The following is a 26,984-nucleotide window of genomic DNA, read 5'->3' on the forward strand; positions in this document are numbered from 1 at the left end:
CATTCACTCGCTCTCCACGTGATTAGCCCTCCTCTTGCACTTTAAAACCCTCCCTTCCCTATGTTGTTAATCAACTCTCCTGGTTTTGAGTCATTTAATCCTAACCGTGGAGTAAGACTGAGAGGTTGCCATAAGAACCGGAAAGCCATCCTATCTTTGGAGAAAGCAGATTTGGAGATTAGAATTTCTGGGTCTTGTCCCTGAAATCCCCCTCCACTCTGACTTAAGTTTCCATTGAAACAAATAAGTGAGAAAGACATATAACTTTTTAAAAACTGGGTCCCAAGATACCTCTCTCTCTCTCAAATAAAATCTAAGGTAAGAAAAAAAATAAGCAGATATGGAAAAGACAGAATATTTAAAAAGAAACATCTAAAGGAAAAAATAAATGTCATTTAAATGATTTATACTTAAGTTGGTAATCTTTTACTTAATACAAAATATTCCATAAGAAAATTAAATACTAGTTTATAGAGATATACCTATCTTATAAGAACTGAATAAAACTACACCCCAAATCCTTTCTAATTCTGAGAGTCTAATTTTATTGATTGGTTGTTAAGGGGAATTGTTGAGTGGGATTGAGTTTAACAGCTCTTTCATAGCATGACAATTGAAATAAAAATGGAGAATATGGGCAAGGCAAGATGGTAGACAAAGAGAAGAAGAAGGAGAGCATCTTGGACCTCTCCAAGTACATAGACAAGATGATCTGCGTGAAGTTTCAGGGAGGCCACGAAGCCAGAGGAATCCTGACAGGGTTTGATTCGCTTCTCAACCTTGTGCTTGATGGCGCACCATCGAATACATGAGAGATCCCGATGACCTATACAAGCTCACAGAGGACACCGCAGGCTGGGCCGGGTGGTGTGCAGGGTCACCTCTGTGGCGCTCATCTACCCTCAGGATGGCATGGAGGCCGTCCCCAATACATTCATCCAGCAGCAGAAGGCTTAGCAGGCGGGGAAAGCGCAGACAGGGATGCTCTCAGACTTGGAGCTGTTCCTCCTGCCTTACATGCTGTCCGCAGAAATGAAACTTTCCCTTTTGTATAGGTTATTCTTTGTTTTCTTAATAATATTGCAAACCTCTCATTAAAAAAAAAAGCAGCCCTGGCCAGTTGGAGCGGTAGAACGTCGGCCTGGCGTGCGGGGGACCCGGGTTAGATTCCCGGCCAGGGCACATAGGAGAAGCGCCCATTTGCTTCTCCACGCCCCCCCCGCCCTCCTTCCTCTCTGTCTTTCTCTTCCCCTTCCGCAGCCAAGGCTCCATTGGAGCAAAGATGGCCCGGGCGCTGGGCATGGCTCCTTGGCCTCTGCCCCAGGCACTAGAGAGGCTCTGGTTGCGGCAGAGCGACTGCCCTGGATGGGCAGAGCATCGCCCCCTGGTGGGCAGAGCTTCGCCCCTGGTGGGCGTGCCGGCTGGATCGGTCGGGCGCATGTGGGAGTCTGTCTGACTGTCTCTCCCTGTTTCCAGCATCAGAAAAATACAAAAAAAAAAAAAAAAAAAAAAAAAAAAAGCAAATGGAGAATATAAATTTTATTTTTGTCTTAGCTAAGAAAATCAAACAGTAAAAAAAAGTCCAGTATGACACTGATGATTCAAAAGCAGTCAGTTCCAAAACTAAATAAGCAGTACCTTTAAAAAAATAAGTAAAGAAGTTGGTGTTAGGATGAACAGTATTTTCCAAATTTCAGCAGAAAGCTTAGCAAGGCTGGAGGAATTTTACAGGGAAAAGATAGCAGAACTCTCATACAGGCCCCTCACTGAGTTATTATGTTGTTTCTTCAGTCCTTAATTTTCCCATTCATGAAATAAGAGTGAACCATCCACTTGACCTGCCTTAGATATTATTATAATGAGAAAAATACAACCAGAGACAAGAAAGCATTTTGATTGTCATATTTCCTGCCATAAACATGGTTCACGTCATACACCTTTCCTTTCTCTTTCTCTTGTCAGAAAGGTAGTGTTGTGTCATGGCCAAGCATCCAGCTAGGTGTCCTGGAATTAAATACTTCCATTGTCATTTGCTAGCTGTGTTACCTTGGGCAAGTTATTACATCTCTCTGTTGGTTCAGTTTCATTCTACATAAAAAGGGATGATAACAATGATGCTGTTTCTTCATAGACTTATAGAGATTATATAAGTTAATGTATATGAATGCATCTAAGTGTCCTGATATAACAAGCATTTTGTAAGTATTAACTACAATAATCTTGAGTTCACTCAGTTTTACCAATGACCTTCACCTTCGTGGATAACTGATGTCCTCCATGCTTCTCATTGTTACCATGACCATGTTTTACCTTTTCTGCATTTCAGTTCATGAATGGTTTCTCTTGTTCTCCTGGCCGTATGCTCCCAAATCACGCCAGCTTTCACCTGCATGAACAGGTCTGCTAGTTAATATGACTGTTTTTCCTCCCAGAGCACTTTGCTGCCATGTGATTGCCCTACAGCTTCCTAACAGGTTTGAGCAAAATAGTATTCTGTTAATGACTTGCTAGCTACTTTTTTTTTCTTAGAATTACTATTGCCACTTTTTTTCTCACTAGATTATTTCCTAGAGAAATAAAGCTTTCTGTTTATCCTAATGAAAATGATTATGCCTTGTGGCAATTTTAACATTGAGCTCAGCCCCATATGAGAGGAAAGAAGATTCAGGAAGGAGGACTAAGGTACACAGTGGAAGAGCAGGTAGCTGAGGGAAAGGGGACTTATCTCATTCCAATTATCCACAGTCTTGTATAATTAAGAGACTGTGTATAATTAAGCTTGTGAATCATTAGCTTATACAGAGGTTGTTAAGGACTTGGAGTGGAACCAATGGAGAGCACGTGTACTCAGGTCTATTTATCTGCACTTCAGGGAATTGTTATACAATAGCTCTAACAAGCCGGGCTAAATAATTATGTATTTCTGGTTCCTTTGACTATTCTCCTTTTGACCTAACCAAAATCAGATGACCAGATACCCTTCTTCTCTGTGCTTCAGTGAATTAGGAGCCAGGATTATTATTACTCTGAAGCACCAAACATGAATTATAAAAATCTAAGTAGTGAGTAATAGCCCTGGTTTCGAAAATGAATAATATGTCAAAAGAACCGAGTTCCATCTCACAACCACTCCAGTAGGAAGCATCTCTATCAGATGAACCTAGATGGCAGCCTGAGTATTGAGGAGCAGCCTCAGAGGCATTGAAAGTCAGTGATAAGGTTAAATTTAAGGAAGTTTAACAAAATAAGAGAATGAAGTTTATCACAGAATTATTAGTTTTATGAGTCATGTAACACCTTACTACCAAGCATATGAACAGAAATGTAAAACAGCATTCATTATCTCACACTGTCTGTGGATCAAAAAAGTGGGCACACAAGTGTCTGTCGGTGGACGAGTGGATTAAAAAGCTTTGGTACATATATACTATGGAATACTACTCAGCCATAAGAAATGATGACATCGGATCATTTACAATAACATGGGGATGGACATTGATAACATTATACTTAGTAAAATAAGTAAACCAGAAAAAACTAAGAACTATATGATTCCATACATAGGTGAGACATAAAAATGAGACTCAGAGGAGGGGGGAGGAGAGGGAGGGGGTTAGGGGAGGGCACAAAGAAAACCAGTTAGAAGGTGACAGAAGACAACTGGACTTTGGGTGATGGGAATGCAGCATAATCAAATGTCAGAATAACCTAGAGATGTTTTCTCTGAACATATGTATCCTAATTTACCAATGTCACCCCATTAAAATTAATAAAAAAAACACCAAAAAAAAAAAGTGGGCACAGCTTAGGTGGGTCCTCTGCCTAGGGTGTCACAGGCTGCCATCAAGGGGTCTGCTGGGTTGTGTTCTCATATGAAAGCTCAACTTCAGAGAAATACACTTCCAAGCTCCTCTGGAAAATTCATTTCTTTGTGGTAGTGGGATTCATGTAAGTTTGTTTCTTTAGATTCAGGCAGAGAAGGAAAAGAGGGAGAAAAACTTTAGCAAGTTTGGCACTTGATCTTATGTAATCAATATACATGATGACATACATTCTGTCACCTTTGTCACACTCCAAGCCACAAATCTTCCCTACCTTCAAGGTGAGGAGATTACACAGGAGGCATGAACATCAGGAGGCAGGGATGATAAGAATCACTTAAAGTCTGCCAAGTTCTCCAGCTATCTGCCACACAGGGATTATAGAAATATCCTTCTGGATCTTTAATAACAGGAGAAACCCAAATGTTCATCAGTGGTCATGTATACAATGTAATATTATTTAGCCTTAAAAAAGAAGAAAGTTATTACACATTGCTACAATTTGGATGAACCTTGAAGACATTATGCTAAGAGAAATAAGTCATATACAACAGGACAAATATCCTGTGCTTCCACTTATTTGAGGTACCTTGAGTAGCAAATTCATTGACAGAGAACAGAATGGGGGTTTCCAGGAGCTGGGAGGAAGAAGGAATGGAAAGTGGTATTAGTCAGGGTCCTCCAGAGAAACAGAAGCAGTAGAATGTGGATATTGAGAAAGAGATTGCTGATAAGAAGTTGGCTCATGCAGCTATAGAGGCTGGCAAATCTAACTGTGTAGTGTGGACTGAAAGGCTCCAGACCCAGGACACCAGAGATGTAGTTCCAATCCAAAGTCTGTCTGCTGGAGAGATTTTCTTATTTAAAGAAAGGTCAGCCTTTTTTGTTCCATTTAGGCTTTCAACTGATTGAATGAGGCATGAAAGGCAGAAACTGTGGGCCTAACAGAAGACACGAGGCTAGTGTGTTGCAAAAGGAAAATTTATTTTAAAGTGCCTGGGTGCAGGCAGGCTGAGACCAGCAAAGGGTGTCAGCTAGAGGGAGGGATAGGGCAGGGTTTATATGGATTAGTTGAAGGGCCTAGAGCAAAGGCAGCTGACATTGCTGTATTGACTCAATGGTCCCTTATCAGCATTCACCTGCAAGGGAGGTTTGAGACAGATTACTGAGTAAGCAAGTCTTTCCTCCTCCAGGCCTCCATTGTTCTTAAGATGGTGGCTGAGTAGCCGTTTTATCTATCAGCTCAGTAACATTATGGAGGGAAATATGCTTTACTCTAGTGATTAAAATATTAATTGCACCCCAAAACACTTTTTAAAAAACACTCAGAAGAACGTTTGACCAAATATCTTGGTACCCGTTGCCCAGACAAGTTAACATATAAAAATAATCATCACAGTAGTTGGTATTTAATGAGGCCAGAGCTTCAGTTGAAGAAGATAAAACAGTTCTGAAAATGAAGTGTGCTGATGGTTGCCCAACAATATGAATATACTTAATGCCACTGAACTGTATACCTAAAAATGGTTAAAACGGTAAACGTTTTGTTATGTAAGTTTTACCACAAAGAGAGGAACTGCTGATTTTTATCAGGCTCGAATAGGGAAAAGGCTGTACTGAGGAGCCAGATCACCCAGAAGACAACAACTGATCTAACTTTCAAACTCTCCATGCTGTGGCTCCTCAAAATGGGCTTCTAGCTTGAGAAAAGTCTAGAAAAAATGTGAGAGTGACCCTGGTGTGGGTGTTCTCTAACTCACTCTGTACTTCTGAAGTCTGCTATGGAGTGGCTAGTTTCTATCTTGGTGATTTGAAAAGTCTTTTACTTAATTATTTTAAGAAATGTTCATACTGAATTTAACTGGCATAACTCAAAAAACTGTAAGCTGAGTTCTTGTCTGGTGTCTGATAGAAAAGAGCTATTCAGCAAACCACTTAAACTCTTTGAGCCTCAGTTCTATTTCCTCAAAATAAAAGACTTGAGATAGAGTTTTGTAAAATTTCTTTGTGTAAAGCAAGTAGCCACATACACCATCACAGCCGCCTGGCCCATGCAGGTTCGCATTTGATTCGAACAGACGGTAATGAAAAAATGGAGCCAAGAACTGGTGGGCCATTAGCTTTAATCCTAGCTTGCACCCAGCGGGCAAGAAATACACACAGTGGGAAAACATTTCCCTTTCCATTCAGGGCTCCCAAAGCCACTGACTTATTCGAGTTTTCCTAGGATTAAAGGTTTGTACCTCACCAGCCTTATTCACCTCTGTTCCCCATCTCCTTCTTTCTGTGCAAACTCTGCACAAACTGGCTTCTCCTTCAGCACTCCACCATCTTGGCTACTTCTCTCCTCCACGTGGCCTTTTTCTGCTCTCCTGCAATGCTTGTTTCAGGAAGCTAGCGAGAGAGCAAGCCCTAGACTGCTCCATTTTATAGTGTAGAAATCTAAACCTTTAAGTCAATCTACAAATAAGAAAGTCTCTGATACAAAGCCACTGATCTGAGGCATAAATGGGATTCCTCATAAGAGTGCACCATCCCTATCATGCAACAGTCAAGGGTATGAGGAAAAGTTTAGTGTTGAAAAGATCTTAGTATTAAAAGGGTGGGGCTTTCTTCTCTGTGGGCCACATGTGTGCGAGTTACTATAATGGAAGTCAAAGTGAAAAAGAAATTAACAGGAAAATGTACAAAGACATCACAAGAGAAAAACAGATTTTATAAAAACAACGATTATGGTTCTTCAAAGACCTTCCCAAGAAAAGTTGTTAAGGATAGTGGACCTAAAATCACATCTAAGAACTTTCAGAAAAATGCCACAAAACCTGGGAAAAAAGGTGTAAAGCAGTTCAAGAACAAGCAGCAAGGGGATAAAATATCAAAGAACAAATCCCAGTAGGCAAATAAATTCAACAAGAAGAGAAAATTCCAGTCAGACAGTAAAAGTGGTGAATCAGCAGCCAAGAAACCCAAACAGGATGATTTCAAAAAGAAGAAGAAAGAACTGAAGCAAAGCAGACAACTCAGTGATAGAACCAACTATGACATTGTTGTTCAGGCAAAGCAGATTTGGGGGATCTTAAGAAGAAAAGACTGTGACAAAGAAAAAAGAGTGAAGTTGATGAGTGATTTGCAGAAGTTGATTCAAGGAAAAAATGAAAACTATTGCATTTGCACATGATTCGACTCGTGTGATCCAGTGTTACATTCATTATGGCAACGAAGAACAGAGAAAGCAGGCCTTCAAAGAACTGCGAGATGATTTGGTTGAATTAAGTAAAGCTAAATAATCCAGAAATGTTGTTAAGAAATTTCTTATGTATGGGAGTAAACCACAGATTGCAGAGATAATAAGAAGTTTTAAAGGCCACGTGAGGAAGATGCTCAGACACGCGGAGGCATCGGCCATTGTGGAGTACAATGACAGAGCCATTTTGGAGCAGAGGAACATGTTGACAGAGGAGCTCTATGGGAACACGTTTCAGCTTTACAAGTCAGCAGATCAACCAACTCTGGACAAAGTACTAGAGGTACAGCCAGAAAAATTAGAGCTTATCATGGATGAAATTAAACAGATTCTAACACCAATGGCCCAAAAGGAAGCTGTGATTAAACACTCATTGGTTCATAAAGTATTCTTGGACTTTTTACCTATGCACCCCCAAAGCTAAGATCAGAAATGATCGAAGCCATCCGTGAAGTGGAGGTGTACCTGGCACACACACATGATGGTGGCAGAGTGGCCAATGCTCTGCCTGTGGCACGGGATGCCCAAGGACAAGAAAGTGATTGTGAAAACACTGAAGACTTATGTCGAAAAGGTGGCTAATGGCCAGTACTCCCATTTGGTTTTATTGGCAGCATTTGATTGTATTGATGATACGAAGCTTATGAAGCAAATTATCATATCAGAAATTATTAGTTCCTTACCTAACATAGTAAATGACAAATATGGAAGGAAGATCCTGTTGTATCTCCTAAGCCCCAGAGACCCTGCACATACAGTACGAGAAATCATTGAAGTTCTGCAGAAAGGAGACGGAAATGCACACAGTAAGAAAGATACAGAGACCCGTCGCGAGCTCCTGGAACCCATCTCTCCAGCTTTGTTAAGCTACCTGCAAGGGCACGCTCGAGAGGTGGTGCTGGATAAGTCTGCGTGCGTGCTGGTGTCTGACATTCTGGGAGCTGCCATTGGAGACGTTCAGCCTGCCATGAACGCCATTGCCAGCTTGGCAGCAGCAGAACTACATCCTGGTGGCAAGGGTGGGGAGCTTCACATTGCAGAACATCCTGCAGACATCTTGTTCTGAAGTGGTTAATAGAGCAAGATAAAAAGATGAAAGAAAACGGAAGAGAAGGCTGTTTTGCAAAAACACTCATAGAGTATGTTGGCATGAAGAACCTGAAATCCTGGGCTAGTGTAAATCGAGGTGCCATTATTCTTTCTAGCCTTCTCCAGAGTTCTGATCAAGAAGTTGCAGACAAAGTCAAAGCTGGACTGAAAAGCCTGATTCCCAGATTGCAAACAAAGAAAAACAGCAGCAAAGGAATAAAAATGCTGCTTGAAAAACTGTCTGCATAGATGGAAGCAGTTAACAAGATGGAATCATTTTTTTCTTCTGATCTGCCTTCCCAGCGTGGGAAAGAGGGCGAGGGGCCCACCCGACTGATACCTGTGTATGCTGTATATGTTTCTTCTTTGTATAAGAATTTATTTATAAAAGGCTTTTTAAAATACTCTTAAAAAAAAAGAATGGGAAAGGCTTAGTCTTAAAACTAAGCTTTAGGCCAGGGGTCCCCAAACTGCGGCCCCCTGAGGCCATTTATCCGCCCTGCCGCACTTCCAGAAGGAGCACTTCTTTCATTGGCGGTCAGTGAGAGGAGCATAGTTCCCATTGAAATACTGGTCAGTTTGTTGATTTAAATTTACTTGTTCTTTATTTTAAATATTGTATTTGTTCCCGTTTTGTTTTTTTACTTTAAAATAAGATATGTGCAGTGTGCATAGGGATTTGTTCATAGTTTTTTTTATAGTCCGGCCCTCCAACAGTCTGAGAGACAGTGAACTGGCCCCCTGTGTAAAAAGTTTGGGGACCCCTGCTTTAGGCTATAACGACCCTGCTTGCTTACAGCCTGTCTCCCACACCCAATGCAAACTATAAGTGAGCAAACATATACATCATATTTGCAAATTTATTTGACCCGCACTTTTTATATTAAAAATTCAGTTTATGCTGACTATGTGTTTATGGTTAAGAATCTCATATAATTACTGTTCACTTTTTGCAGAATATTACACTATTTGTATGATGTTTTAGTGTGGTGAGAAAGAATAAATTTTCTTTTATTTTAAAAATATTTATTGTAAAGCCAGTAGCCATGGTCACCATCATAGCTGCCTGGCCCATGCAGGTTCGCATTTGATTTGGACAGATGGTAATGAAACAATGGAGCCAAGAACTGGTGAGCCATTAGCTTTAATCCTAGCTTGCACCCGGCAGGTGAGAAATACACACAGTGGGAAAACACTTCCCTTTCCATTCAGGGCTCCCAAAGCCACTGACTTATTCGAGTTTCCTAGAATCAAAGTTTTCTACCTTACCAGCCTTATTTACTTCTGTTCTCCATTTCTTTCTCTCTGCACAAACTGGCTTCTCCTTCAGCACTCCACCATCTTTGCTGCCTCTCCTCTCCATGGCCTTTTACTGCTCTCCTCTCTAATGCTAATCTCAGGAACTGAGAGAGAGCAAGCTCTCAGTCTGCCCCATTTTATAGTGTAGAAGTCAAAACCTTTAATCCAATATACAAACAAAGAAGTCTCTGATACAAAGTCACTTAGGGTGGGAAAGGCTTATTCTTAAAACTAAGCCTTAGGGTATAACAACCCTGCCTGCTTACAGCCTGCCCCCACACCCAATGCAAACTATAAGCACGCAAACCTATATATCATATTTACAAACTTATCTGACCAACATTTATTTATTGATTTTACAGAGATAAAGGGAAAGAGAGAGAAAGAAAGAGAGACAGAAACATCAATTTATTGTTCCACTTATTTATGCATTTATTGGTTGATTCTTGTATGTTCCCTGATTGAAGATCGAAACCTCAACGTTGGTGCATCAGGACAATATTTTAACCAACTGAGCGACCCGGCCAGGGCCTGAGTTTTCCTGATAGAAAGAGTTCCATTCTTACTTTTAAAGGGGTTTTAACTTAGTTGGTGAAGTGGAATAACATTAGTGGAACTGAAATTCAATACATGTACTCTTAGATATACAAAATGAGGGGAGAAAAGAAATTGGTAATGCTAATTCTACCTGTAGACAGTGAAAGGATTTTTTAGAGAAAATAATAAATTGTTTTTGAAGGGAGTACAGGATCTGGAGAGCTGATCACCAGGTCCTGTACTGCTTAGTGAGCTTCCCATGAGTATTGACCCAAAAGAAAATGGATGCTTATGCTCTCTTGGGTTTGTTAGTAAAATGTAGAGGTGAATATCAGAGGTTTGAGAGATCTAGCTCAATCTTAGACCTCCTCTCAAGAATATAGTTCTTTCTGGTGCTGTATTTATATTTGGGTTTTTAAACTACAGCTAGTGCTCGACTTACGACCATGATTGGTCCCGACAGACTGGTCGTACACGCTTTGGTTGTAAGTTGAGTAGGCTATATGTACAGTACTGTGAAATGATATTATAAAAATCTTTAAGTCATATTTTATAATTTTCTTTCATTTTTGTTATATATCATAATTTTCTTTGTTCATTTTTTGCCATTTGTATCATCTCTACACCATTTTGTTTCTTATTTTTACATTAGTCAGCCTTAAGTAAAACTGCATTATCAGTACAACTCATTTTTTAAAAATTTTATTTATTCATTTTAGAGAGAAGAGATTAAGGGAGAGAGAGACAGAGAAGGAGAGACAGAGAGAGAAGGTGGGGAGGAGCTGGAAGCATCAACTCCCATATGTGCCTTGACCAGGCAAGCCCAGGGTTTCAAACTGGCGACCTCAGCATTTCCAGGTCTAGTACAACTCATTTAATATTTGCAAAGACAATTTCCTCTTGGTAGACATCTTGGGAGTGGTTTGATGAAAAATATCGAAGACACAACACACAAATTGCTGTACTGAGTCTGGGATAACAGTTGAAATGGTGCACGTGGAGATGGTAGTGCTGCCAGAAGCTGGTCCGCACTGTCGTATGCCTAGCTGGGCAATGCTTGTGCTGCCAGACGCGGAGCAGTCGTGGCTAGTGATTGTGGTCGTAAGTTGCATAGGTCGTAAGTCGATCAATATTTGTATGTAGTCACATATATCCTTCCAAAGCACTTCTTCTTAGGACATCTCATAAAGAGTTGAGTGAAATTCTTGACTTTCCTCAAGGTTGAGTGAAATATTGAAACTAAGACAGACAGATAAACTATCCAAGCACTTCAGAGCCATCTAGTAAATCACAAAATCCTATCTTCCCTAACTAAGGACACTTAAGAATGAATAGTTTAAACTTCTCCTCCCCAACCAGAGGGTAAATAGCTTAAATCACCCTTCTTAGGGAGATAGAGAACAGAAATCCAATTAGTGCCACTGGTGCCAACCACACCCAAGGATGGATAAAATCAAGGGAATAAATTTCTTTTATGGCACATCAGCATAAAGCTAATATATATTCTAATGAGTTGCTCCCTTCAGACCCCCCCTTAGAATTTCTGCCATTGGCCTGACCAGGCGGGGCGCAGTGGATAGAGCCTCGGACTGGGATGCTGAGGACCCAAGTTTAAGACCCTGAGGTCGCCAGCTTGAGCGCGGGCTCATCTGGTTTGAGCAAAAAGCTCACTGGCTTGGACCCAAGGTCTCTGGCTCAAGCGAGGGGTTACTCGGTCTGCTGAAGGCCCGTGGTCAAGGCACATATGAGAAAGCAATCAATGAACAACTAAGATGTCGCAATACGCAACGAAAAACTAATGATTGATGCTTCTCACTTCTCTGTTCCTGTCTGTCCCTGTCTATCCCTCACTCTGACTCTCTCTCTGTCGCTATAAAAAAAAAAAAAAAAAAAAAAAAAAAAGAATTCCTGCCATTGGAAAACAGATAGAAACCTTAAAACAAAGGACCTGGCGCATATCTCTGTCTCTGGAGCATGCTCAAACATTCCCCCCCTTTTTACCCACACAGCCTAGCTGGCCTACTTCTGCTAACTCTGCCACTTTCTAAATAAACTTTGATTATTATTTGAGTTCCTTGGCTCTGCGTTCTTTCTTGGCTGAGTTCAAGTACTAAGGTCTTATTGCTGGTAATATCTGGTGCTATTTCTCCACTAACACTAGATATGCTCACAAGAAATGTGTCATGTCTAGCCTGACCAGGCAGTGGCACAGTGGATAGAGTGTCGGACTGGGACACGTAGGACCTAGGTTCGAGACCCCAAGGTTGCCAGCTTTTGAGCCCGGGCTCAGCTGGTTTGAACAAGGCTCACGAGCTTGGGCCCAAGGTCGATGGCTTAAGCAAGGGGTTATTCGGTCTGCTGTAGTTCCCCATCAGGGCACATATGAGGAGCAATCAATGAACAACTAAGGTGCCGCAACAAAGAACTGATGCTTCTCATCTCTCCCTTCCTGTCTGTCTGAACCTAGGACCTAGGTTTGAGACCCCAAGGTTGCCAGCTTTTGAGCCCGGGCTCAGCTGGTTTGAACAAGGCTTATGAGCTTGGGGCCAAGGTCGATGGCTTAAGCAAGGGGTTACTTGGTCTGCTGTAGTTCCCCATCAGGACACATATGAGGAGCAATCAATGAACAACTAAGGTGCCGCAACAAAGAACTGATGCTTCTCACCTCTCCCTTCCTGTCTGTCTGTCCCTATCTGTCCTTCTCTGTCTCTGTCACACACATAAAAAATGTCATGTCTATTTCATTAACAAGTATACTTATATGCCTCATTTTAATCTATTAGAATATTGATGAAATACGGAAAAACTGAGCTACTTTAGGAAATGACAGCATCTTTTTCATTGTGATATAATTTCAGCATTTATTAATTTATTATTAAAAACAATTTCCTGAGATTCTGTTTATGTGAAAGTCACCATAGTGAATGTAGAAATGAATCCAATCTTGCTTTCCAGCATGTTCCTTCAAGGGGAGTGGGATGAGGTTTGAGTGATAAAAATAAGAAACATTGATTTGTTACAAGCTGATTTTCTAGAACATATTTACTATATGCTGAGCTTTATTTAGTATGTGTGTGTGTGAACTGTGTCATAGAGTAAAACTTTACATGGCAGATAAACTGTTACTAATTTGGTTTCAGATAATCTGCACACAAAAAGCCTGGTGAGGCTGGGGAAAGGGAGGAAGAGGAAATTCTAATGAGACTGTTAGTATGAGTAATTTTCTTTAATAGTGTCCTAGATATTTTATTTATTTATATATTTGTCTCCAATGTTCTTTTATGTGCCCCTTTCCTTTTATTTTTTTCCTGATATAAAGTAAATCTCAGATACCATATCACTTTTCACATAAGTGCTACAGAAGATTTCTCTAATAGAGACAATTTTAAAAAAAGCATATATAGCTACAAAGAAATATTTCTTTTATAGTTAAAAAGCTATAAAGGAAAAACAGGTAAAAATTTTGTCTGTAAATGCATATAGGCATCCTTATGGGGAATCCATTGAAAAGTCTTTGACTGTCAGGTCAGGCATATATAAAATGAAATTCCCTGACAGGCAATTCAACTGTATCAGACATTACTACTACTACTAATAAAAACTATTATTTATTACATTCTTATCGTGTTTGAAGTTTAAAGCTTAGCATTTTCACCCAATATCTCATTTGAATCCCAATAACATGTCTCAGTTTATGGACAAAAACAGAGTGTCAGACTGTTAAGTAATTCCCCAACATTAAAGATCAAAAGATTAGCAAAGGAAATATTGGAAGCTAGCTCCATCTGGCTCCAGAGTTTATTCTGTTGCTATGCTATACTGTCACTATATGAATAGCACCCCCAATAAAGTTCTAAAATTACCCAGCTCCTCATGGCTGAAATGAAGAGTCACATGTGATTAATCCCAGAATTCCTCAGTTTATTGCCAATTAAAAAAGTCAAAATTCAAAAATGTGTGACTTACAAAAGACACAGACGAAGATAGTTTGCTACAGTGAAATAAACAAGCAAACATAGACATGGAAGTCAAACAACCTGTCTAAATACACACTTTCCCACAAATATGGTGTATCTTACTCATTTGAGTTTCTGTTTCCTTATCTAAAGAGTGGCTACAAATTCCCCTCTTCTAATGCTCATGGAAAATACAGTTTTTCCTTTCATAAATTACTTAGTGAAATATCCTGAAATACTATCAGAAACATCACTTTCCCCATCTTCAATAGAAATAACCCTAAGAATTTGCATCAGCAAATATGAAGCAAAGCTTCTCCTTCCTCCTACCAATGATTGAGTCATTCTCTTAGATAGCAGTAGCTATTTAAATACTCCAGCAAAAGTGCACACATTTTTACTTTGTAGAAGTGCTTGACTGCTTCACTTTCTCATTCTTGGAATAAATTTGGATGTGACTTTTGATGACCTCAGGAGCAAGACTATGAAGGATCAGCCTAATCAGAAGACAAATGGAGAGACAGTTAAAGGTACAAGGAGTAAGTGAATGTGTACAGGGACAGAATCCTAGGATTAGTTTAAAACTGTAAATTAACTGAATATAGGATTAGAGAGCTACATTACTTGACTATAGGGTGAATATCATTTACATAAAAGAGAAGCAAGTTAGATACAATGGAGAAGATGATAAAGATGGTGATGATGATGATGAATGAACTAACTTGGTTTGCATGATGATATAGTAGACAATAATGATAACTAACTTATTAAACATTTACTATGTTCCATGCTAGTTGCTTTACATGCATTATTACTCTAAATCTTTACTCCTTGAGATTAAGACTATTATTATCTTCCTTTTACAGAGGACAAGTTGGGAAGCAGGTTTCACTGAATAACCCAGCTTTATATAGCTAGTAAATAGTAGATCTAAGGCTATTCTTATTTACCCAGAATCCAGTTCATCAGGTAGTTCAAAAAAATGTTGAATTTACTCAGTGTATACAATGGTAATTTTTATAATAGTCCTTGAGTCATTGCTAAAGCTAGATATATTTCAGGTATTATCAAAAGCAAATAAAATAATATTTAGTATGGTTTAGGACAAATTACCATATTGTTCTATGTATAAGATGCACCCCTTTCCAAAAAGTTTGGGGTCTAAAAACTGGGTGCATCTTATGCAATGGTTGTAGATTTTTTACTTCCATTTCCCGCTTTTTTGCTCTTGTTTTTGCACTCATTGTTGAAGACAGTGATTCGTCATCAGACACAGATGAGGATAAGCTAATAGATGGGAGTTTTGACAGTGATGAGGAGTAGTATGAATTTTATGTGAATAAAACTTGAGTTCAGCCTGACCTGTGGTGGTGCAGTGGATAAAGCGTTGACCTGGAACGCTAAGATTGTTGGTTCAAAACCCTGCACTTGTCTGGTCAAGGCACATATGAGAGTTGATGCTTCCTGCTCTTCCCCCCTTTCTCTCTCTCTCTCTCTCTCTCTCTCTCACTTTTTCTCTCCTCTCTAAATAATGAATAAAAAATAAAAATAAAACAAATTTTAAAAAACCCTTGAGTTCAGTAACTATATAATACATTTTTTCAAATTTCAGGCCCCAAAATTAAGATGTGTCTTAATGGGAGTATTTTACATGGGAAAATACAGTATCTTTTATTTTATACCACTGCTTTAAAAAATTATAATTTGTTTGATATATACAGTAAGTTAACTACTTACTTAAGAAAAAATTAATTCATAATCCCAAATCTACAGACAATCAAGATAAATTGCCTCTTTATCTTATATCCATTTTGAGAGAAAGAAACAAAATATAAAAAAAGGAAGGTATGCAAATAATATCTTTCAAATTTGGATAAAAAATTCCGGGTCATGTTTTTATAATAAACAAAATAGAAATTTCTCTCAATAGTGAAAATAAGTGTAAACATAAAATAATTTAACATTTGAGTTGTTGAACTTAACTTGATATAAAAACAGTACTGGCATTTATAGGAAACCTATAAGTCAATAGTAAGTCATTTGTCCATTCATTCATTCATTCATTCATTCATTCATTCATTCATTCTTCATGTAGTAAATCCTGAGTGCTAGACTATTATTACAATTAGGAAGTAAATTCTTTTCTTAGAACTGGTTTATATCAGTCACTTACTACACAAGATTTGATTGCTGTCTAATTTGAAAATTACTAAAGGGGGTAGGTGTTGAATGAATGCTCTCTACCTGCTAAGGAAACAAGACAAAGGGTGGAGAAAATGGAAACGTGCACCTTCCCTGAACTGGTGAGGATCCTGTGACTTCTAAAAATTCAGAAGTTTCATTACTCAAGAATGTTGGACATAATTGATTACCAATAGAATGTACATTTATTAGAATAGATACTGACCAAGGGCAATATTGGTTGAAAGATTTACAAAGATATCTGTCCCTGAGGGAAGGATTAGGCAATTATTTGCACAAGACACAACTATCTTCTCTTTTTTTTCTGTTAACTTGCCACACACACTCTAAGAATTAATAACTTTAAATCAGTGAATGAACCATGTTCTTTCCTGTCAAAATTTCTGTTTTGTTAAAGAGCCTAACAAAGTGCCTTTGGCACATGAGAACTCTGTGAACGTATTTGACCACTGATTGCTTTAGATCATTACATGTTCACACTAGATATTTTGTGATGTAATGTTCCAAATCATGTAGCTACTGACAACTGAATTAAAGACCTATGTTGGGGTCTAGTCTGTGTGATCTTAACAAGTCACTAAAACTTTTATTTTCCTCATTTGCATGTATAGGATAACATTATCAGTGCCTTATTTGTTTTTCTCACCAGATGAGGAGTCCACATACACTATATGAGATGTTTTCCTGTTGAACCAAAATATCTGTGCTTTTTTAGTAGTAGAGCACATAATTGGTAATACATATATGAGTTACATAATTTATTTCCTTTTATATTAATGGTGAATTTTCTTCTTATAATAACAGAGCCACAGCTGGTGTAAGTATAGAACAGTGAATATGAAGTTTCATTTCTAGTTTTCTTTGCTCAATAATCCCAGTTCCAAGATGTAATTTTAATAGAATAAAAGCTGAATAACCCAAAATTATGTTGTAATTCTTTGAGACAATATCAGTTAATTAGCTGACTAAAGCTTATTTGCTTGACATCAGATATTCATTTATGGTATGTTACTTAAAAAACATACACTCTGTATGTGTGTGTATGTGTGTGTGTGTGTGTATACATGCATAAACTTGATCTATATTAAAAACACCAGACTCTGCCCTGTGGGTAACTTTGATCCAACCAAGATGGACTAAGAATTTCTTGAAGAGTCATTGTCAGGGGAGGAGAATCAGATACTTAGAGTAAAATATCTGGTATCGAATCCCAGATCTTCAATTGTGTCTTTTGCGTGACAGTGAGTAAATTACTTAAATTCTTTAGTTGTCCAGATTTTTTATCTGTAATGATGAACAATGAATTATTTGCAGAGTTGTTGGGAGAACTAGAAGTAAGTAATGCAAAGTACCAGTGTATAAACAAGATCCAAAGAATTGGTTGATTACTTGCCTCCATCTTTTTGTCTTTCTGATTCTATCCTCTATCACTCTAGGTATTTATTTTCTTTCATGTCGGTGGTGGTGCCCTGTGGCTGTGACTCTAGGGATCCTTTGTCTGAGTTTTCTGGTGACCATCATAATGCTGATAATGCAATGTAAGTGCTGACACAGGAAAAGGATTGCAGGGAAAAAGTGAGACTTTATAAACATGGTTTGTAAATTGGTTTCAGAATACCTACACATAATCTTGCTTTAGATACTTTTCAAGCAAACAGTTTTTAAAATGAGTGGGAAGATAAAGAGGTATATTGTGTAATTCTGTCAAGTTGATGGAGGTGTATAATGAAGATTAGGAATGGTAGGTTTTTGTTTTGATTATTTTTCAAAACTGTATGGATAGAGCCTACATAAATCTTAAAAAAATGAAGAAAAAATAGTTTGAAGTTAATTATCTATAAGATCATCTTAAGCAAAAGAAACCTCATTTAGCTCATTCTTCATTGTGGCCCCTTAGTTGTTCATTGATTGCTTTCTCATATGTGCTATGACTGGAGAGGGGGGGGGGGCTCAAGCTGAGCCAGTGACCCCTTGTTTAAGCCAGTGACCTTGGGCTTCAAGCCAGCGACCTTTGGGCTCAAGCCAGCGACCATAGGGTCATGTCTTTGATCCCACGCTCAAACCAGTGACCCCATGCTCAAGCTGGTGAGCCTGCACTCAAGCCAGCAACTTTAGGGGCTTGAACTTGGGTCCTCAGTGTTTCAGGTCCACTGTCCGGTCAGGCCATATGGTGTTTTAATAGAGATGCTTAAATACCAAATTAAAGTTAAAAACAAGAAACAAAGTCCCCCCCCCCCCAATTGATTTGAGTGAGGAAGGGAGAGATAAAGGGTAAGGGAGAGAAACAAAGAGACAGAGAGAAAAGCATCAACTCCTTGATCTACTTAGTTGTTCGTTTAGTTGTGCACTCATTGGCTGTTTCTCATGTGTGCCCTGCCCCAGGACTGAACCCACAACCTTGACGTGGGAGGGGAGGGGAATGATGCTTTAGCCATTGAATTACCTGCCCAGGACCCAGAAACAGAGTTTTAATAAATAAAACATGTTAAACAAAACATACTTCAAATTTGTAGTATGGGCATTGAGGAAAGAGGTTGCTCAGAGGGAAAGAAGTGAAAAGAAAGATAAAGCGAGCAAAAAGAAAAGAAAATGATGCCCATATCCATCTGCCCGTGCATTTAGGTTGAAGATCTGAGTTATTTTGGCTGTCTAGACCCAGGTTATTAAGACCTGTAAGTGCTACTTGGTTTTCAATTGTTGCTTAAGGTCACAAGTCATTCATCTTTTTCAATCAATTGACACTGTGGCCTTTCTTTCCTAAAGGTTGGGAGAAGTGCCCTTAACTAGTGACAGTGATTGGAAGAGTATTTCTTTAAGGCTTTGGTCACTTTATAGCAAGGTCAGACCTGGCCTTCAAGGCAAGGAGACTGCTGTGTACTGAAACATCAAAATTTTAGAACTGAGATATTTAATCCTTAACATTTGTTGTCTGCTTGATTTCACAATCTTCATTTCATCTCCACCCTTCCTAAAATGTGCTGTGGCAAAAAAAAAAAAAAAAAATGTTTGCGCCTCTTGTGATGCAGCAACTTAAAATAATTCTGTAGAAGGTTGTCTCCAAAAAGGGATTAGTATCATAGTTCTTAACTAAAATAAGGAAGTCTAAAAAAGTACAGAGAGATGACAGAGAAATGAAGACACAAATACAGTAAATCACTAAGGACATTCTCACTAATAGTGGTTGAGTCTGGTTGGTGACTGTCTTTAGATTGTCTGTATTTTATTTATGTCACTTATACTTATCTTGGGATTGCTTTTAACTTGTGTGTAACTCTCAATAACAAATGAAACCTTGATAATTTGTTTAAATCGTAAGTGTCTGAAAAGTCTTGATCTTTAAAAAAATATAGTACAGGAATTTCAAAAAAACTTTTCAATCCCTAATATTTTTAGCAAATTTGAGTTATTTTCTAAGTGATTAAAATGTTGTCAAAGTAAATTATTTGATTCAGTTTATTTATTTATTTTTATTGCATTCATTGGGTTGGCATTGATTTGCAAAGGGAACTGTTATTGGAGATTGGAAATGAAGTCCTAACTCAGCTACAATTTAGTATCCCAGGTGTCTGATCTTCTAAAGCAACAACAAGCAAACCTTACTCACCAGGAACATACCCTGGAGGGACAGATTTTAGCCCAGAAACAGGAGAAAGAAGCTTCCCAAGAATTACAGAGGGAACTCAAAGAAATGATTGATACCCTTGCCCAGAAGCTAGAAGAGAAATCCAGAAAACAAAAGGAACTGCAACACCAGAACCTGAGTCTCCAAGAAGCTCTGAAGAAAGCTGCAAATTTTTCAGGTATGGGGGAAGAAGGGGTTAAGAGAGGTCTTGGAAACTCCTCTAATTAATTTTAACTTTTTTGGGGGAAAGTTTCTAGGCACAAAATTGGCATATTGATATGTGTTTCATTATTTTGGTATATCATCATTTCATAATATTGTACACCACAAGTTCTCTATTTCTGTCATCCTCACCCTGTTCTCTGCCAAATTCTTGAGAATTGTTTCAATTCAGCACACTTCTGATGGATTTGTTTCCCTTCTTTGTAAGTCTTTTTTCTTTTTAAAATTGTAGTTATAAGGTTTTTCTAGAAGAACCTTTCTACCCTTACCCCTTGCCACTGATTCTTATCTCTTCCAATTGCCATATATTTTCATCACTGATTTATTTTTCTAAAGAGTCTCCTTTATCCCTGGAACCTCTACATTAGTTTCATTCTATGGCACTATTTCCTAACATGTGCTATATCAATTTAAATTGAATCATTGAAGATGGGCGGCTTGGAACTGTTTGGTAGATACCTCAAATGAGACAAAAGTATGAGGAGCCCATGAAGTCAGTTTATATGAGAATAATTTAAGTTATGTCAGCTATGTAATCAACTCAGGACTCTAGGAGGCAGGTAGAATAGTAGCATCTATTAGAAGAAGATGATAATGTGGACTCTGAGGTTTATTACAGAAATTATCTGATTTATTTAGTCTTTTCATAGTTTGTAATTAAGTCAGGAATGTGATTTTAATCATAAAAAGAGTTAGAGAGTTTGAGATGAAGTGTGCTTTGAGGTGTATAAGTAAGCCCTACTCTAAGCATTAATAACTAACTACCATTAATACACAGAGAAAGCTCCAGTTTCTTGCTTGTATAGTTCAGTTAATCTCAACTATGTCATCTTTGAATAAATATTGTACAATAACAGTTCATCAATAACCACAGCTCCCTTTATTTTTATAGATAAAAAATTGAAACCCAGATAAGTTAAATGATAATAATAATGATAAATTGTTTTGTATAAAGGTTTGCAGTTTATAAATCCCTTTAACATTTACAAAGTTATTTCAACTTTCAAACTAAGCAGAAATTTTTAGAGAAACTAATCTCTTTAAGGAGGTAGTTATCAAGGAAATAAAAGAATTGTCCATCTCAAAGAAAGCTTAAAAGAAGAGAGCTTGTATATCAAGGATCCAAGTGTTTAGTTACATACTGGCCAAAGGTTTATTTCACAGGTGGAGCTGTAAAAACATTTTTGTTTTTATCAGTTGTATGAAATTAAATTTATGTCAGGACCATACAGAACCATCTCCCAGAGGTGCCAGACATGGATAAACTGATTAAAAATAAGAAGCGGTATGTCTTTTACCAGTAGATAAACACGCTCTATTCCTTGACAATGTCAGATAAGGGCTGATCAGTAATATCACCGAATACAGTACTGCTTTTCATGAAGCAGATCTGAGAAGATTCTCAAAACACGAATAATAAAATACCACATGGGCAAGAGTGCCAGTTTTCTCAAGTTTGAGACAAGTTTTACCTTTCTTGCTACTAAGTCTGTGGTCTTCTATGTATATGTGAAGAGGGAGGGACTCGGAGATATTACCACACATGCTTTGCTTGAGATCATTCAGCTAGAAAGATTCAGGGTCTTTGTTGTGAGAGATTTTGTTTACATTAGCCCTGGAATTAGCGGTGGTTGTCATCCTTAGTGTACAAAATTATCACCCAAGTGGCTTCTTTACAATGGCAGGTTTATCCCAAGATTATGGATCAAATGTCTTGAGGGGCACCAAGACATATTTCCTCAACTGATTCCAACTTATAAGTTTGACAGATGAGGTAAAGTGGGGATTAACTTTGCAGACACTAGTCAGACCACCTAGGTTTCCATTTCCGTTTTCTCTCTCCGCTAGGTGAAGAAAATGAGTGGGATCTACATCACAGAGCTGTTACAAGGATTAGATGAGTTGATATATGTAAAGTACTGCCAACAGTGTTTGTTAAATAAAAATAACTAATACATAATAATTATACAATCATTAAATAAATAATAATGAAAATAAACACAAGTGGTTCGCATACCACATTTTGAGATACGTCTTTCACACCCTGTCATAACTTGGAAAACCTGCTTAGAAAAGCAATGCCACAAAACCAGTGCAGGAGCAGGCAAATGTAGGTTAACAATAATAATAAGTAATACAATAATTGATGCATAAATAATAATATAAGCATAAAACTGTGTTTTGTGTACTCACCACTGTAAACCTACTTTTGGCGACCACTGCATATTCTTTCCTTTTAAATGAAATAATGGGACTAGGCAGATTCAGAAGTAAAAACCTGCTTTTGTTGCTTTCATTCTGGTCTTTTCATGCCCTTCCTCATTCTCTTTCTTCTTCTATAGTTTAGTGCCCTCTTACCTTTTCCCTCTGTGATAAAGCCTACTTTTATTTAATTATTTATTTTTTAATAAATTTTTATTAATGGTAATGGGATGACATTAATAAATCAGGGTAAATATATTCAAAGAAAACATGTCTAGGTTATTTTGTCATCAAATTATGTTGCAAACCCCTCGCCCAAAGTCAGATTGTCCTCCGTCACCCTCCATCTAGTTCTCTGTGCCCCTCCCCCTCCCCCTAACTCTCCCTCCCTCCCTCCCATGTCCTCCCTCCCCCCACCCCTGGTAACCACCACACTCTTGTCCATGTCTCTTAGTCTCATTTTTATGTTCCACCAATGTATGGAATCATGTAGTTCTTGTTTTTTTCTGATTTACTTATTTCACTCCTTATAATGTTATCAAGATCCCACCATTTTGCTGTAAATGATCTGATGTCATCATTTCTTATGGCTGAGTAGTATTCCATAGTGTATATGTGCCACATCTTCTTTATCCAGTCTTCTATTGAAGGGCTTTTTGGTTGTTTCCATGTCTTGGCCACTGTGAACAGTGATAAAGCCTACTTTTATAAAATTATCTAATGGTTTTATGCCACAAAGAAAATACAAATTAAAATGTTGCCTTTTGCAAGGATTTTAGTTTTCATTTTTGCTCATAGCATAGTCCCAAGGACCCTGTTTCTTATGCAAGAGATTCCAAGTGCTGCTAACCCAGAGGGGAGATGAGGAGGAGGAGGAAGTGGAGGAAGAGGGAACGGAAGATCTGGGGGTTCTTTAAAACATCCATAAACATATAGACATTGCCATATTCTGCCTATTGCCTAAACCTCAGTGGATTTTTTGGACTCCGTGAGGTTTTTGCAAGTAACAACTACCTATTTTATGAAATCTCACTGAAATTAAGTGAGATTTTGTATCAATTTACTGTTTTCCCTGTAATGTCTCTGTGTGCCAGGTATGCAACATTAACTGTCTTAGTAACCACACTTAAAAATGAAAAAGAAACAAACAAAATTAATTTTAGTAACATACTTAATTTAAACGAATATATTTGAAATAGTTTTTCAACACTAATGTATATAATTTTTTTTTTTTTTTTTTGTATTTTTCTGAAGCTGGAAACGGGGAGAGACAGACAGACTCCCGCATGCTCCCTACTGGGATCCACCCGGCCCGCCCACCACGGGCGAAGCTCTGCCCACCAGGGGGTGATGCTCTGCTCCTCTGGGCGTCGCTCTGCCACGACTAGAGCCACTGTAGCGCCTGGGGCAGAGGCCAAGGAGCCATCCCCAGGGCCCGGGCCATCTTTGCTCCAATGGAGCCTTGGCTGCGGGAGGGGAAGAGAGAGACAGGGAGGAAGGAGGGGGGGGGGTGGAGAAGCAAATGGGTGCTTCTCCTATGTGCCCTGGCCGGGAATTGAACCCGGGTCCTCCGCACGCCAGGCCGATGCTCTACCGCTGAGCCAACCGGCCAGGGCCTATATAAAAAAATTTTTTTTTATGTGCCTTGACCGCGGGCCTTCAGCAGACCAAGTAACCCCTTGCTTGAGCCAGCGATGTTGGACTCAACTAGATGAGCCCTCGCTCAAGCTGGCGCCCTCGGGGTCTCGAACCTGGGTCTTCTGCATCCCAGTCCGACGCTCTATCCACTGCGCCACCGCCTGGTCAGGCTATATAAAAGTTTTTAATGGCCTATTTGACATTCTTATTTCATATAAAAAATTTAAAATCATATATGTTCTTTACACTTATAGCACATCTTAATGCAGACTAGCCACAATGTAATTACTGAAGAGCTACATATAGGCTACTGTAATACAACATGAATCTTATATTAGAAGACATGGTGTTTTCCTGGCCAGTTGGCTCAGCGGTAGAGCATTGCCTGGGATGTGGAAATCCAGGGTTTGATTCCTGGTCAGGGCACACAGGAGAAGTGACTATCTACTTCTCCCTACCTACCCCTCCTCTTCCTCTCCCACAGCCATGGTTTGAATAAATTGAGCAAGTTGGCCCCGGGTGCTGAGGATGGCTCTGGGCACTGAGGATGGCTGCATGGCCTCGCCTCAGGTGCTAAAATAGCTTGGTTGCTGAGCAACAGAGCAATGGCCCCTGATGGGTAGAGCATCACCCAGTAGAGGGCTTTCCAGGTGGATCCTGGTTGGGCACATATGAAAGTCTGTCTCTCTGCCTCCCTGACTCCCACTTTATAAAAAAAAAAAAAAGAAAGAAAAAGAAAAAAAGGGGCATGGTATTTAAGCTTAAATCCATTATCCAAAGACTTAAAATTTTAAAATATAGTAGCATACATTTTAAATAGCAGAATGGCTATAAAGTATTCATTGTCCCAACTCTCACTTCCATTATTCCAAACCTAACTTAAAAAAATAAAATCAGATTCTAAAATTAGATCCCAGCCCAACTTTTGCTTTTAACAGTCTTGCTTTCTAACTTAGTTTACTAAAATCAGAATGCCTTTTCTTTTACTCCATAAAATGTAGAAATAAATACTCTATGGCTATTGATTATTTGCAGAGTCCGGCTATAATTCTAGTTAAGAAGAGGTGGTATGCACATGAGAATCCTGAGGGGAAACTTGATTTAAGAATTATAAACATGTTTACTCAGGAATAACCTTCTGATTAGATATTCCACACTTCTTAGGTCCTTGTCCCCAAGACTGGCTCTGGCATGAAGAACACTGTTACTTATTTTCCTCTGGCTCATTTAATTGGGAAAAAAGCCAGGAGAACTGCTTGTCTTTGGATGCCCAGATGCTGACAATTAATAGCACGCATGATCTGGTAAGTTATTATGGATGTGTGTTGGGCTGGTATATTGGTTTAGAGGGAAATAAATCAGGTCTAGGCTTTGTGTGGAGGAGCCCTTGTCTGAGAGTCACAATACCTGTTTACTAGCCCAGTCTAGCCACGGATTCATACATGATCTCTAATAGACAGGTTATGGAGTGTTGCTAGGCTTCAGTAGACATGTCAGTGAAACCATCAAGAAGATGTCAAAGATCTCTTTTGGTGCTTCTGTTCTGTAAATCTGTAAAACAACCACACTGACTTAACATCAACTAAGAAATGTTGCTCCCCACAGGAATTCATCAAACAAGCGAGTGCCCATTCCAATTTCCCATTCTGGACAGGGCTGTCTCAGAGGAAACCAAGCGACTCATGGCTCTGGGAGGATGGTTCTCCTTTGATGCCCCACGTGTAAGTTTCCTATTCTTTGCTGAACCTCGTGAAGTTACTTCAACATTCCACCCAATGTGCTTTCCTGCCAGGGAGAAGCTTGGAGAATTCTGAGGGTTTCCTTCCTCACCGCTCACACTTCACGCAGGGACCTGGCTTTCCCTGGAGTTTTCCTTCCCACAAGTTATTACTGATTTGAAACTTTGAGACAAGGCTAAATTCGTGACACAAGGTGGCAGTAATTTACTTTTCTTGTTTGTCTCCACCTACAGGTTTAGACTCCAAGGAGCTGTTTCCCAGAAATACCCTTCAGGCACTTGTGCATATATACAAAGGGGAGCTGTTTTTGCGGACAACTGCATTTTAATTGCATACAGTATATGTCAGAAGAAGGCGACTTTGTTGAGAGCACAGTGAATTTGAAGGCTCTGGGGGGAAAAAATGAGTCAACCTTTGAATTCTCTTCTGAAATTTAAGCTATGCTTCCTCATTTGGATGCACACTGTGAGAGAACAGATACTAGCTGACTGTAGAGCTCCTTGGCAGAAAGATTTCAGCTGCCTGAAATCTTTATATCAACAGTTTTGATTCTATCTCTGTCTACATTTGTTCACCTAGCTTCTATGAAGCCTCCCAGCCAGCCTTTGGTCCCCTCCCCTTTTCTATTTTAAAGTTTTGCTTCTCTTCAAGCCTTGGCAACCCTCTCTCTCTAATGCTTTCTCCTCTCATCCTCCTAAAACTGCATAGAAGATAGAACAGGAAAGAGTTGCCCAACTAAAGATAGATAGCAAAAAGGAAGCATGTGGGAAACGGAGCACATGAAGAAATAGGACAGGGGAAAGGTCATACTGGAATCAAGAAACTCATGTACGTTCTCAATGTTAAAAGCTGCCACTTGTTGCAGGCTTTGAAATGACGACCTCTCTCCAGTGCGTGTGCTCGCGCTCTCTCTCTCTCTCTCTCTCTCTCTCTCTCTCACACCCCTCTCTCTCTCTCACACACACACACACACACACACACACACACACACACACACACCACATCCTCACATTTTGGGGCAATTGGAATGCCCCAAGAAGTAATTAGAAATTGGATGTTTTTTTCTGTGACAATTAAGTAGCAGTTTCTAAGTGAGTTATTTCTTCATTTTTTTTCTCTACCAAAGGACAGCTTAATACCTTTAATTCTTCCAAACAGTTCTACGTTCCTTCATAGGTTAGCCTTTCCATCTTGTTACAGATAATCTAGTGCCAATCTTATTAAAAAACAAAATAAACAAACAAACCTTCTATCATCCCCCAAACGACAAATATTTTCTTTTATTAACAGATTTATAGTAAACTGAATATATTTAAGGTGCACAATCAATAAGTATTTACATATGCAAACATGTGTCCTTGAAATCATCACCAGAATCAGGATAGTGAGGCTATCCATTATCCTCCAAAGTTT

The 26,984-nt window shown here is 38.9% G+C and overlaps 1 protein-coding gene and 2 pseudogenes across 2 annotated transcripts in view; all 3 read left to right on the forward strand.

Moving 5' to 3' along the window:
• Nucleotides 1–26,411, forward strand: part of OLR1 (oxidized low density lipoprotein receptor 1) — a 31,405-nt gene extending 4,994 nt beyond the window's left edge. Inside the window, exons 1-6 of one of the 2 annotated variants that reach the window (XM_066264004.1) lie at nucleotides 14,371–14,476; nucleotides 17,585–17,686; nucleotides 19,703–19,948; nucleotides 24,997–25,136; nucleotides 25,438–25,553; nucleotides 25,805–26,411. In XM_066264004.1, the coding sequence (XP_066120101.1) occupies nucleotides 14,431–14,476; nucleotides 17,585–17,686; nucleotides 19,703–19,948; nucleotides 24,997–25,136; nucleotides 25,438–25,553; nucleotides 25,805–25,949 (795 nt within the window). In that variant the 5' untranslated portion in view covers nucleotides 14,371–14,430 and the 3' untranslated portion in view covers nucleotides 25,950–26,411. Of the gene's footprint in view, nucleotides 1–14,370; nucleotides 14,477–17,584; nucleotides 17,687–19,702; nucleotides 19,949–24,996; nucleotides 25,137–25,437; nucleotides 25,554–25,804 lie in introns of those variants that run through there. The other variant, XM_066264013.1, reaches the window with a different exon arrangement.
• Nucleotides 648–957, forward strand: LOC136319995 (U6 snRNA-associated Sm-like protein LSm7 pseudogene; annotated as a pseudogene).
• Nucleotides 6,455–8,480, forward strand: LOC136319996 (pumilio homolog 3 pseudogene; annotated as a pseudogene).
• Nucleotides 26,412–26,984: the final 573 nt, after the last annotated feature.

The sequence above is a fragment of the Saccopteryx bilineata genome, chromosome 1 (genome assembly GCF_036850765.1).
Source record: "Saccopteryx bilineata isolate mSacBil1 chromosome 1, mSacBil1_pri_phased_curated, whole genome shotgun sequence".
Taxonomy (NCBI): domain Eukaryota; kingdom Metazoa; phylum Chordata; class Mammalia; order Chiroptera; family Emballonuridae; genus Saccopteryx; species Saccopteryx bilineata.